Source organism: Pavona decussata, unplaced genomic scaffold (assembly GCF_977016875.1).
Source record: "Pavona decussata unplaced genomic scaffold, jaPavDecu1.1 SCAFFOLD_367, whole genome shotgun sequence".
Lineage (NCBI taxonomy): Eukaryota > Metazoa > Cnidaria > Anthozoa > Scleractinia > Agariciidae > Pavona > Pavona decussata.
This window is the reverse complement of record NW_028145743.1, coordinates 358,754-371,647: the sequence shown is the minus strand read 5'-3', so window position 1 is coordinate 371,647 and position 12,894 is coordinate 358,754. Positions and strand designations below refer to the sequence as shown.

Below are 12,894 nucleotides of genomic sequence, written 5' to 3'. Positions count from 1 at the left end.
GCAACAAGATCTGAAATTTGGGAAGGAAAGTAATTAATTCAACACAAGAGGTTTAGTATTTGCTTTCAATTCTAATTAGCTCGCTGTGTTGTTTACATCTTTTGCGATTCGGCCAGAGTGATTACTTTCAGGTTTTGGTTTAACGACACTCAATTGGAAACTGCTCGATTGAGTTCTGGCAACACAGTCCAACCTGAATGAACTGTGTGAATGGCTATCTGTCCTCTAAGTACATAAAAATATTACAAAACGCTTTCAGAAGATTCTCAATTTGATTTCTATGGAAAAATACCGTTTTTTGCAGTATGCAGGGTGTTTTTCCCATGAACCTAGTTTTTTGGCCTTAGCTCCCACGAGTCTCCTGTAACTCAGTGATAGAGCATCCGAACTAGTAATCGGCAGGTCTTAAGTTCGACTCTTGATAGGAGCACTCGCAATTTCTTTTTCCGTGTTTCCCTGTGTCATTACTGAATAATACATCATTTTTGTGCTTGTAATAATTAAGGATTACGAAGTGCGTTCGATGATTTGCCAAGTTGGTGATGACTCAGTGTCATCCGCCCCTGAAAAATCTGTGGGGTAAGGTAAAGGTAAGGTAAAATCTTTATTTAGACACGGTGTTTCCTTCAGGACTATACAACATTTAATTTAAATTCCAACTACCTAACTGAAATTAATGTTGTAAATAGCTACTACAATAAGAGAAATGATAAAACCCTGCTTTACAAGGAAGCCGTGTATAAAAACAAAATAAAATTTAGGTAAGACTACTGTCAAAATCATGATTCTTCAACTTAGATTTAAATTAATTAAGAGACAGCGACTTTCGAATATTTAAGGGCAGACTATTCCACAGTACAACTCCGCTGTAAGACAGACTTCTTTTACAATAATTAGTGCGTGGCTGTGGGATAGTGGGTGTACCATCACTATCTCTTAGATTATAAGTTAAAGTATCAGAACGAAAGACAAAGCGTGGACTAAGATATTCCGAAACCATATTATTTACAATCTTGTACATCATTATTGATTTATTGACAAGGCGTTGACGGTCCAGTTTAACCCAGTTTACCATCCGCAACAATACGTCAGTACTACGATCATAGTTTGAAAATGTTAAGACGCGTGCTGCGCGATTTTGTTATTTTTGCAACTTTTGAGAAAGACTTTTAGAACAGGATCCCCACACGGAACTGCAGTAATCGAGATGAGGTTGGACTAGTGAATTGTAAATAAATAGTAAAGTCTTATATGGGACCGAATACCTAAAGCGTTTAAAAGCGCTAATACCACAGGTAGCCCAAGCTCGAAATATGAGCGCTAGTTACGCAACGATTGAAAAATATAGGGATTTGTATGGGAGAAAAACGGTTTATCTTAGAGGCTAAAAATATGAACAAATTTTCAAATAAAAATCACCCACCTTAGTTTTCTTGTGTATTTCTTGCCTCCTATGTGGTTGTTAGGGCGACTTAGCGCGATTCCAGTGAGTTTTAGTTAGCCTTTGTTCTATGGCACTGACATTAAGGTCATGATTTCTAGCCCAAAAATACAACTCTTGAAAGCACCGTGTCTTGTTTATTTGATTACTACAGATCATTCTAAAGTGATTTATGATGCAAAGCAGAATATCAATCCTTCCTGGGAAATTCAAACCTATACCCTTGTTCTATCTGAGGTGATTTTCCAGAAGGTGGCTTCAGAAATTGACGTTTTTGTTAACTTTTCTTAAGATATTTATTTATTTATTTATTTTTTAGCATTTCCTATTGAATTTAACATCAGTAAGTAAATAGATTACAAGGGTCATTACCGAATATTTATAAAATCAAAATATTTTTCGACGGAACCATACGGCACCAACTATGCTAGCTACGAATCTTTTTGTCCCTTCCAGCAATCCATGCGTCGAGGAACAATCTATAATCTTACTTGGCGTACGATCAAAAGAAACAAAAATTTCATTGCTTATAAATTAGGCCTACCAGACTACCACATTATCCCTGTTGCGTGAATAAGATATGGAATTGGTTCCTAATTTTCTCCTATTTCCTTACCTGTGTCAACATCGCCGCCAGTGTTTGGACCTATAAATTAAAAATAAATAAAGTAACAAAGGCTCTTCGAAAATACTAACTCATACGACAGCTCAAATCCACGTCAATAGTTTACTGCAAGTATTTCATTAAACATAGTTTTGATGAAAAAAGTAACAAAACACTACAAAGACTCGAAAACGACAAGAGTAAGGCGGGAATTTTGTAATTGCGTCAAATATTATGACGTAGTTGGCCTAGGATTTTACTTTCACCCACTGGTTACAAGGCGAGTTCACTTAACTGTCAGCCATCGATACTCTTCAGGAATTTATAATTCCTGTGGAGGTCTCTGTAGACTAACGACAAACCGGGAAATAATTTTATTTACAACGAGCTTAAAGTGTACCAATTATGTTTTTTAGCAAAAAAAACTTGCGGTCACTCTCCTGATAAGAACAATAACAACAACAATAACAACACAAACCACATCTGTCATACTTACGTTACGGGCATTAATTGTTATTTTTTTTCTCTTTCTTACTCTCTTTCTTTGTTTTGAAGTTTTTAAGGAAAGTTTTGTCCTAACTACAGTCATATGTTCTTATCGTTAAATCATTTCTGGTATAATATATTATTTTTCTTGGCCTTTGTCTTTTGGTCTTTTTTGTTGTACCTTTGGCTGGGAATTAACCCTCAAGAAATCTCGAGAGATTCGCAGTAAAATTAGGCCAATGACTGCAAATTCTTTAGTTCACTTCGCTTACTATCAATGGTCTGAGAGAAAATTCTAACTTGTTATTACCTATACCATACCATATTACACCAAAACACACCAGAAAACACCACACCGAACCACACGATTTCATGCCACATTATACCATTCCGCATTATACCATACTAATCGTACCATACCATACCATACCATACCATACCATACCATACCATACCATACCATACCATACCATATCATACCAGCCAATTTTAACATACTATACCATACCATACCATACCCCGAGGATGCCACAGCATTCTACACCATGCATACCAGACCATACCGTACTATACTGTACTGTACTGTACCATACCATACCGTATCATACCATACATTAAATATCATGCTAGTACCATAACATTAAAGATAGTTCGTCAGGGTTTAAATGTTACGAGAATATTTAAGTATACACTATATAAGAAAAGCATACTAGGACCAGCCCAATAAATTATACAGTGAATAAAGTAAATTATAACAGCGATTTTTTAAATTTAATGTAGTGTATGGTCCTTCCATAATACTTTCCCTGGAATCATCTACTTTGAAGGCAGACTGGTTTCTATTTTTTTTTCTTTATCATAGCAGAAGGACTTTTGAACTTAGACAAAAGCAAAGTGAATGCTCAGGTAATTAATTTTGAACTTATTCAAAAATGGCTACGATTTTAGTATTCTTTTATTGCCATTTAATCCCTTGTAATGCTCAAAAATTAGGAGAATAAATTAAAGGGGAAGTATCACGAAAATTTGCTGTCATTTCAAAAGCCAAAAATGTTTGTCTATCAACAGAAACATAAAATAATTGTCTTGTTTTGTTATAAATTATCACCCCAGTGCAATAAAACTGTCGATTAGTGCCTCTGACTGGAGACAGAGTAGGTCGGAATGGATTGAAACTTGAAAAATGTTAAGCTAACGTTTTTCAAGTTCTCGCATTTTTTTGTTTTCAAAATGCGTTAAAACAAATCACGAGTTGTTTTTTTCAAGAATTGAGTTGATTTCTTTCCTCTTGTTGTTCTAAAATTGTTTTGTAGCTATGTTAAGGTCTTATTTCACCATATTTAACCAAACAGGTCAAAAACCCCATGAAACTTCCCCTTTAACTTCAGTAAGGCAAAAAAAGCTAATTTGAATGTAAACAAAAGAACATTAAAATGGTGACCATTTTGGCATTTTACTTTTATATTAGACACAAACTATATACACCTTTTTGCAGCTGTAATTCGGCCTAAAGGGTATATAACCTTACCATACAAAGATTGTATCCCAGCGATATCGTCTGAATGTAGATTCAGGCCTGGGGCGTATCCTGTGTAATAGGGGTACATGATGGCGCCCCGAACGTTTGAGTGGTCGAGGCCAAGCGAATGTCCAAACTCGTGCGTTGCTACCCACAGTAGATTGATACCTTGTGGAGTTTCGTGGGTAAACGTTTCGTCCTCGTCATAATGAGAACGTCCGTCTTGAGGAAAAAAAGCATGCGCTAGGACAGGTAATGGTCCGTCAAATAAGAGAGGACAGGTACTTTCCACATTGGTGCCACTGTGGCTTCTGGTACCAAAACTGGAAAATAAAATGTACAATCAACTAGTTATAAAGGGAAAGATGAATAATCTGAGATTTTTTTGTAGGGACAAGTGTTGAATCCTTTCTCTGGATTGGGGAAAAAAACATATAAATAAAGATTTTCGTTTGATAAGATGACGCGTGTTCACGTGCTCTTCATTTTCTTTGAACAGATACAAACTTTACTCTGCCAAGAAATTTCCCATTTGATTGTTATTACCCTGGCTCAATAAATTGCAGAGAATATTTTTTTTTTTTTGCTTTTTGATGTTAGGAACATAGTTAGTAGCAACTGCTTATTAGTTCCAGATATTTAGACAGAAAGTCCTCAATGTGATTATTATTATTATTATCATCATCATCATCATCATCATTATTATTATTATTATTATTATTAGAATAACAATCGTCCCTAAAATATACAAGTTTTTCGTTTTCTTCATTGAATGCGTCTATTTGGGAAAGATGTCCAGAGAAATCATTCCATTCAAATGTTAAACATTACAAAGAGTAATTGGCGATAAGAGCAGAGCTATAATGAAATATTGCTGCTCTATTATAGTTCGAAAGTTTTTATAATCAGCCGGTTTTTTTAAAGGTTTATTAAAATCAGGGTAGATAGATTGACTTGCCTGATTTTGAGGTCGGCACTACCTGCACTGCTTACTTCACTGAACGACAACCCAGAAACGTCAGCCCAGAATTTCAGTGCTTCAGCAAATATCTGCTTCTGCAGATCCTGGGTATGTTATGATCAGAATCAAATAAACACATTACTTATAAACTGACAAATTATGGCAAATTCTCTCTTAAGTGCAGCGCCGCTGAAGCTGTCGTATAAATCAGCTCACTGCATGGTTGACGTAAAGAAATCAAAATCACATGCAACTTTTGAAAATTACTGAAATGATATATTCAAAACCAACTATTTTAAGTTGTATTGGAAACAAAAATAAGACATAACCATGGACAATTGTGTGATAACTTTGTTTATTTTACATATTTTATCCTTATCTTGATACCCACTACTCTACTATAGTAAGTACTTATGGGGAATCCTCACAGGGGCTCAACGGAACTTTCTGAAGCTAAGATTTCGGTGACTGATATAACAACTGAGTTTTGTGAAAAACTGTAAATGTATGATGAAAAGGATATAAGGCAAAGTTTTTTTTTCTTATTATTACAAAAGTAATTTAATGTTATGAAGCTTACGTGTTACGAGTAGGGAGCTGACGCAAGGTACATTGTAGATGGAAAAAACTACCAATACAAATCGTTGCCAATAACTAAGAAACAGCCTTGTTTAGACATATTTTTAACAGCATTCACATCTTACTTGTGTAACGTGGCATACACAAATTTCTTAGGAAGATGTCACTAGTTTAGCCTTTCCTTACTCTTTAGCATCTCTAGGCGACAATATGGTATAGCAGACAAATGTTACGCAATATTGTGATAAATATATTTGAAGACTATTTGCCTTTGTGGGAAATTCAATTTTTGTTGCATACGGTTGAGTTGGTTGACGAGGATCTCTTATTTCTTCTCTGCGTGGCAGAATTTGGCTAAACCATTATATTTGTGTTGTTGAACAACAACAACAACAACAAGCAAAACAAATCTTCTAAAGTAAGCTGCCTTTTTTTTCTCCCAAACATTGGAGAGAAATTTGGTCATAAATTTCCTAATACGGATTTATTAATTTATAACATGATTGCTACTTACAACAGAGAGATCTTGACCGGGCTGGACATAATAAGTCAAATGTGTCTTGGACCATTTTCCCCGTGTAGCAAATCTTCGCTCACGATTGCCGTCACCGCTAACATCAGGATCACCACATCGAGGCTTTTTCATAAGGTTGATCGTTGGGGCATCTAAAATCCCGCTGACCTCAAGACCAAAGTACTCTTGAAATTTTCGGATGGCTGTTGGCACATCGTGGTTGCCGCTTCGCGTGGGTGATATGTAGCCGTAGTGATTTAGAAATTTCTAATGGATAACAACGGTATATATCAAGGTACTGTATGTTTTCATTTTGTAAATTGCAAAGAAAAATCTTCAAAGGAAATTAGTGACTTTAAAAGCTCTAAAGAAGAATCCAAAGAAACAGCGATGATTTCAAACCCTTGGCGCTGTAAGTTATCATGTCAGTTACGGATGGGTCTGTGGTGAAATTTGATTCACTAGCATATTCTTTTTATTATCCGGAGTCCAGATATATGGATATTCTATATATTCACATCGACACATTGTTCACCTTTGGTTTTGAAAACCTTAGGCTACGCTTTTCCCTCCGTAGAAGAACTGTTTGAAAATTGAGGAAATGAAATAATGAGAGGTATAAAGTATTATTGCGAAACTGTCACATAAAAAAAAACAGCTTTAAACTGTTTCGAAAGTAAAACAAGTACATTACTAAATATTCATTTGGTACTGAAAATTTGATTTAAAAAAAAGTTGTCCTTAACTAAATTGGGCAAAATGCCTACCAAAGCCATGGTCTCGTCATCATCACAAACTACAACTCCAAAGACGAAGGCTGCCAGGATAGGTACAGCGAGCATATTCATGATTGTATCTTCAACACCGAGCTCGGATTGGAAGTGAAGCTCAGGAAAACGACATCCTTTTTTATATACTGGAGTGGCAATGGAAAGTTCATTTTTTTTTTCTGGCCATCTCACAAAAGGTAAACTGAAGCCGAACTCCTGTATCAACAACCTGTGTATTCGAATTGACCACAAAAAAGTTCTCACTATATAACAGGAGTTGTAAATAGTGCTATCATGTTGTACTTTTGGTGCAGCTAAGTCATTACTGTCCATCTTTAGCATTCAAACGAACGAGCTTTAAACAGGACGAAAACCAAAAAAAAAAAAAAAAAAACACGAAAGAAGCCGTGTCTAGGGAAGAGTTAATTATCTAATTTCGCTAGACTAAGTGTAATATTTACTCATTTCACATTGAACAGGTTAAAAATACTCTTTACAAAGTTTATCTCTTCTCAGAGTGAACATCGGGAACGTCATCACAAGTGAGTTGGAAATTTTAGTGAGTATCCTAGCAACCTTGTGCCTCTCAGAGATCTGTTTAATAAACTAATTTGTTCTCGATGCTGAATGGGGTTCATGCATCGTGCCCATAACTAAATTTAAACGAAGACTAACTGATAGATATGGCTTATCTATGAACTCTGCCCCATTCCCTGGGATTCCTAGATTCCCACCCCCTCCCCTAAGAGGATATGACGTGTTACAGCCGGCTAAGAAAGAACTATTTTTTCAGAATAATAATAAAAAAAATACACTAGGAAACTGAAAACGTTTGGGCTTATCATTCAACTAACACATAACGAATGTTTTCATTCATGAGAATTGTAAATCAACATCATCGTCAGCTGATGCTGTTGGAAATCACTGCATGGCAAAAGAATTGTAATGTCGTTAGCTGATACACGAAAAATTCTATCCAAATACATGGTAGCCGGTAAAAGGTAAATGTATCTTCCCGTTGCAATAAACTTCATATCAAATTGCTATGTGCTTGGTTCAGCTTCGTAGACAGATGCTCTATTAATGTTATACCTTTGTTCCTAGAATCTCAGCCAGCTATCAAAACTGCTTCCTCAGTTTGCACTTTTTTAAAATTTCATTCATGGCAATTGGAAATTCTATCCAAATTTGAAATTCGTTACCTGGTAGCTGATAAAAGGTAAATGTATCTTCCTTTTACAAATTTCATATCAAATTTTTACCTACTTGGTTCAGCTTCGTAAGCAAATGTTTTGTTCATGTAATTAATCTGCTGCCAGCATTTTAGCCAGCTTTCAAATTAAACTGTTTTTTTAGTTCGTTTTGCAGAAGTAAGCTAAGCTTTTCTTTTTACATTGATTTTGACTAGTGTTCAACTTTCGTACATATTGTTAGAGATATATTTTGCAAACATATTCATGATGAAGCAAAGGTTGGGAAAATAATAATGTTGTAATACCATTCTCTAAGAAGTGATCCACACCAATCCGTACCTCTTAATTGGCACCTATAAAAATTTGGTTAAATTGCTCGAATATTTTTACCGCTAAAAATTTCTCTGCTAATTTTTTTTTTTTTTTTTTTTCAGTTTTAACAATTTGAAGTTTACATAGATCCTTCCCTTTAATTTTACAACACAATAACTCTTTCTGGTATAACTAGCAGTCATGCTCGGTACCGAAACACTGTCTAAAAAGGGAACACTTGAAAGATCGATTTGCAGAGTTAAAGATCTTTGTTCAATGAACCAGCATGCCAGAAATTCTGCCATTGATTTGTAATGTGAAGATGGAAAGTGAGTAAATTCAACTGTATCTCATTGGATCATCCCCTGAAAGATTAGTTGTCTGACTATACTGTACTTGACGTATTTTGTACAATATAATAGAGTGAACGGGTGGGTATCCGTTGTAATTTATTTTATTCCTCCTGTTATTCAATAGCCTCGCAACAAAGCCCGTTTTTTATGCAACAGTTAAGCAACTATTAATTGGCCTTGTGAAGTTAAAACTGCACCTGGTTCTTTTTCTTAGGTGTTACTTTTTCTATCATTTTATTCAATCTTAGCTTGCAAATGTAGAATTAGTAGCAAAGATGATGTGAATAAATTACTGTAATTTAGCATCTCATTCATCAAGTAAATTAATTACCTCTTTCAAGTGTTTTGTAATCCATGGTGCTGTTGCTTTGTCGTTACTATTTCTATGAACGCTAAACGAAAATTTTATGGTCGACGAACGTTACCAAATATATTCTGGCTTTCGTTTGGATTGCCCAAAACTTGCCGGAATCGTATTGCGATTGACACCAGCTTATATGAGCGGCCCATGTATACAGCAGTTGAATTTGTTCACTTGCAATCTTTACATTACCCGTGTTAAAGAAATCAGTGACCGTACTTTCTGACTTGCTGTTACATCGGATGATTATGCTCTTTCTTAAATAATAGGTTAGTGTAATAAAAATTGTAATAATGCGCAGCGTAGTCAATAAATGTGAATTCAAAAGTTATAAAATAGACGCTGAAAGATAATTCGGAGCCAACGTCTCGGCAATGCTGCCTTCTTCAGGGTACAAAACTATACCGTTGAACTTTTCAACGGTATAGTTTTGTACCCTGAAGAAGGCAGCATTGCCGAAATGTCGGTTTCGAATTATCTTTCAGCGTCTATTTTATCGATAGGTTAACTGTTCACTTTTTGGGCAGTCTTTCGACAACGGGCGTAAATGGTAATTGCCAGAAAGGGTTATTGTGTTGTGGGGTTAAATGGAAAGATCTGTGTATACTTCAAAGTGTTTAAAACTGAGAAAAAAAAACTTTAGCAGAGAAATTTTAAGCGGTGAAAGATAACAAGCAATTTAACCGAATTTAGGTCGCAATTACCGTGGATCACAGAAACACACCATGTTGCAAGGTCATTTAGATAATTGTATACCTGTAAAAATGAAAAGTAGTTTTCTTAACCTTTGCTCTATCGCTGCGAAATATAACACAAACAATGTGGCCGAAAGGTGAAAATCTATACTTTGGGTTAACATGAATGAATCAATGAATGAAATGCTCAAAAAGTGCAAACTAACAAAGCAGTTCTGATAGTTGACTGAATTGTATTACATTGGCAAACATTTGTTTACGAAGCTGAACCAAGTACCTAGTAATTTGATATGAAGTTTGTAGGAGGACTATGCATCATTTACCTTTTTCTCAGCTTTCAGGCAACGCTTTTGGACAGAATTTTGTATACTTAAGCCCACAGCATTGCACTTTTTTTTTTTTTTTTGCAGCCATCGTGCAGTTTAAACCATGCAGGATTTTCAACGGTAATAGTTGCCGATGATGTTGATTTATTATCAGTTAAAAAACTTGCTAGGTATTAGTTGAACGATCTGCCCAAATTAAAGTCTTCATTTTTCCAGGGTATCTTTTCAAAAAACAGTTAGTTCTCTCTCAGCCAGCTGCAAAACTTGACAGCTACTTACGGGTGGAGGCTTTAGGGATCTTAGGGGATGGGAACAGAGTTCATAGATAAACCATTAATCTATCAGTTAGTCTGCGTTTGGATTTAGTACGTGACACGATGGCTGACTCAAACGACCTCGATTTAAACGCAAAGAAACTGCTTAACGGATTTTTTTTTTTATTAATGTGTAAGGTTATGCATATAATTCTTATCAATTTTAACGCAAGTTTTTTTAACTTTAGTTAGATACACAACCCCACAAGCAATTATCTTGCTTTAATTGCTATCGTGTTTAAAATTAAGGATGTTGTTGTATCGAATCGCATTCAGCATCCAGAACAATCAGTGTACTAAACACAGTCTCTGAGAGAGTTGCCAGGATACTCAAAAAAATTTGTCAACAGACTTGTGATCATGTACGCGATTTTCCCTCTGAAAAAAAAAGAAAAAAAAAAAAGCTTTTATAAAAAGATTTTTTTTTTTTTTTTTTACTATCTATAACTTGAATAATTCCCGTTGTAAGTCGTTCATACTGCCCACTAATCCTTCTCTCTTATAACAGTGACTTCTATCGGCGCCTTTTTTTTTTTTTCTCTCTCTCTGGTTGTTCAGAACGCGTTTGTTTGGGTGTAAGTACTTTAAAAGATGGACAGTAATGACTTAGCTGCATCAAAAGTACAACATGATACCAATATTTACAACTTCTGTGATAGAGCGAGAACTTTTTTGTTGTCAATTTGAATACACATGTTGATACAGGAGTTCGGATTCACTTTACCTTTTGTGAGATAGCCAGAACAAAACGAAATTTAAGTAGGCTACTTGTTTTACTTTTGAAAAAAGCGCAAACTGCTTTTGTTATACGACAGTTGCCCAATAATACCAATTTCTTGCTAGCATGTTTTGTATTAATAACTTGACTTAACTGCTCTCATTATCTCACCACCTCGATTTACAAACACCTTTTCCACGGAGTGGGACATTTTAAACAAACATCTTTAAGAACAAAAGTGAACAAATAAAATGTCCAATTATCTGGACAACAAATAAATTGGATTTCCCTACATTTAACAGATCCGTTAAGGTAAATGGCTTGATAACTTACAGCTCCAAGGGTTTGAAATCATCGCTGTTTCTTTAAGTATTCTCCTTCAGCCGGCTTTTAAAGTCTCTAATTTCCTTTCAAGAGTTTTCTATGACTTCATAAATCAAAACGTGTAACACCTTAAAGTTACCGTGTACGTTCAGAGAGAAAATTTTGGGATTTTCATCTTTTTTTTTTTTTCGATAAAATAAACTTTCCAGTAAGTTCTTACAAACAAAAAAAGAATTTTAGAAAAAGATTGAGTATTTGCCGAGCAATTGGAACGTAAGCGATTTCCACCGGAAGTTAAATTTTACTTTAATTGACAGCATTGCTGCTGATATAACCACCGGTTGCGATAATTACGCGAACGGTCTTTCTTTAGTCATGAACCCCTCACATTCCTGCACTTCCAATATCCTGTATTTAATGGAAAAACTTGCGTTTGTTCGAGTACGAAACTAAGATTAAAGAAGACAATAGCTTTAAGCTACACTTTAAAGTAGGTAAAGGTCTTAAAATCTTCTAGCCGAGCGAATATGTGGAGACGGGCTTGTTTCAATTCGCGCGTCCGACTGAATCGCGCTTCACGAGCTGCCTTTTTTTAAATGTTATTATTATTTGCAGCTGAACGTTATCAGATCACTGAACCTAGTGTTCGGGTATGTAAAACTTACAAGTCTCGGCAAGCGGAAACAAAACAAAAAACAATTGAAAAACAACGCTACTGAGAATCAAAAGGCATAATAATTCCTATGTCTTGATCTTTTCTCAACGTCGGCCGTCGCTATAAGATAATTAGTAAAGGGAAAGTCGCTGCTTTTGCTTGTAGTGTTTTCACAAAGACTTACTGTATTAGTGTAATTTCCAAAGCGTTAAACGGAGTCAACTCTTTTAAACGGTTCCGTTTAAACGTTTTCTTTCAAGCGTCAAACGGATACTTGTTTCCGATTTGCAGCATTATAAACGTTTTGGAACTTTCATTCAAGAGCGAATTTTAAGCCGAACTTTCGACAAGCAATCTCGAAACTTCGCTATTCTCAACAATATTTCGCTCGAATAGATGTATTCGCCGGCTTTTCGAAGAGTAGCAAGAATTTTCGTTTTGACTGAGACAATGCACGCAGTTACGGTGGTTCCCCGATAATCCCATAGCACTTTGTGATGATTTTGTTCTCTTCTGCAGATTCTGCTTTGGTCCACCAGCTTTGCTGATGTCGCTTTCAGTCCCTGTTTAGTTTTTCTCACATTAATTACAGGTTACAAAATCGACGTAAAACAAACACCGCAGATACCTAACAAAATGGTGAAGGAGTCGATTACTCTGGAACGCGAGTACATGCAAAACTGCAAGAAAATTTTCACAGGAGGTGACCGAAAGAAAAAGTAGCTTGCAAAAATGATTGGCTAATTTTCCATAAAGGCGTTAGGAGCCG

The 12,894-nt window shown here is 35.5% G+C and overlaps 1 protein-coding gene across 1 annotated transcript; it reads right to left on the bottom strand.

Annotated features, from left to right (window-relative positions):
- Positions 1–507: 507 nt before the first annotated feature.
- LOC146452504 (hatching enzyme-like) lies at positions 508–6,967 on the bottom strand. Its single transcript, XM_085097762.1, has 6 exons — positions 6,872–6,967; positions 6,105–6,371; positions 5,009–5,115; positions 4,060–4,373; positions 2,058–2,087; positions 508–572 (listed from the first exon to the last, which is right to left on the bottom strand). Exons 1-6 carry the CDS (start codon positions 6,950–6,952, stop codon positions 508–510), a joined length of 864 nt encoding a protein of 287 aa, XP_084953888.1. The 5' UTR covers positions 6,953–6,967.
- Positions 6,968–12,894: the final 5,927 nt, after the last annotated feature.

Bases quoted from the DNA above. Each gene is read 5' to 3' on its own strand.
- LOC146452504 (XM_085097762.1), bottom strand. From the start codon at position 6,952: ATGAATATGCTCGCTGTACCTATCCTGGCAGCCTTCGTCTTTGGAGTT. The intron at 4,374-5,008 runs GCAAGTCAATCT...TTTATTTTCCAG, and splicing joins AGTGCCGACCTCAAAATCAG to TTTTGGTACCAGAAGCCACA. The intron at 2,088-4,059 runs GTAAGGTTATAT...TTTAATTTATAG, and splicing joins TGGGATACAATCTTTGTATG to GTCCAAACACTGGCGGCGAT.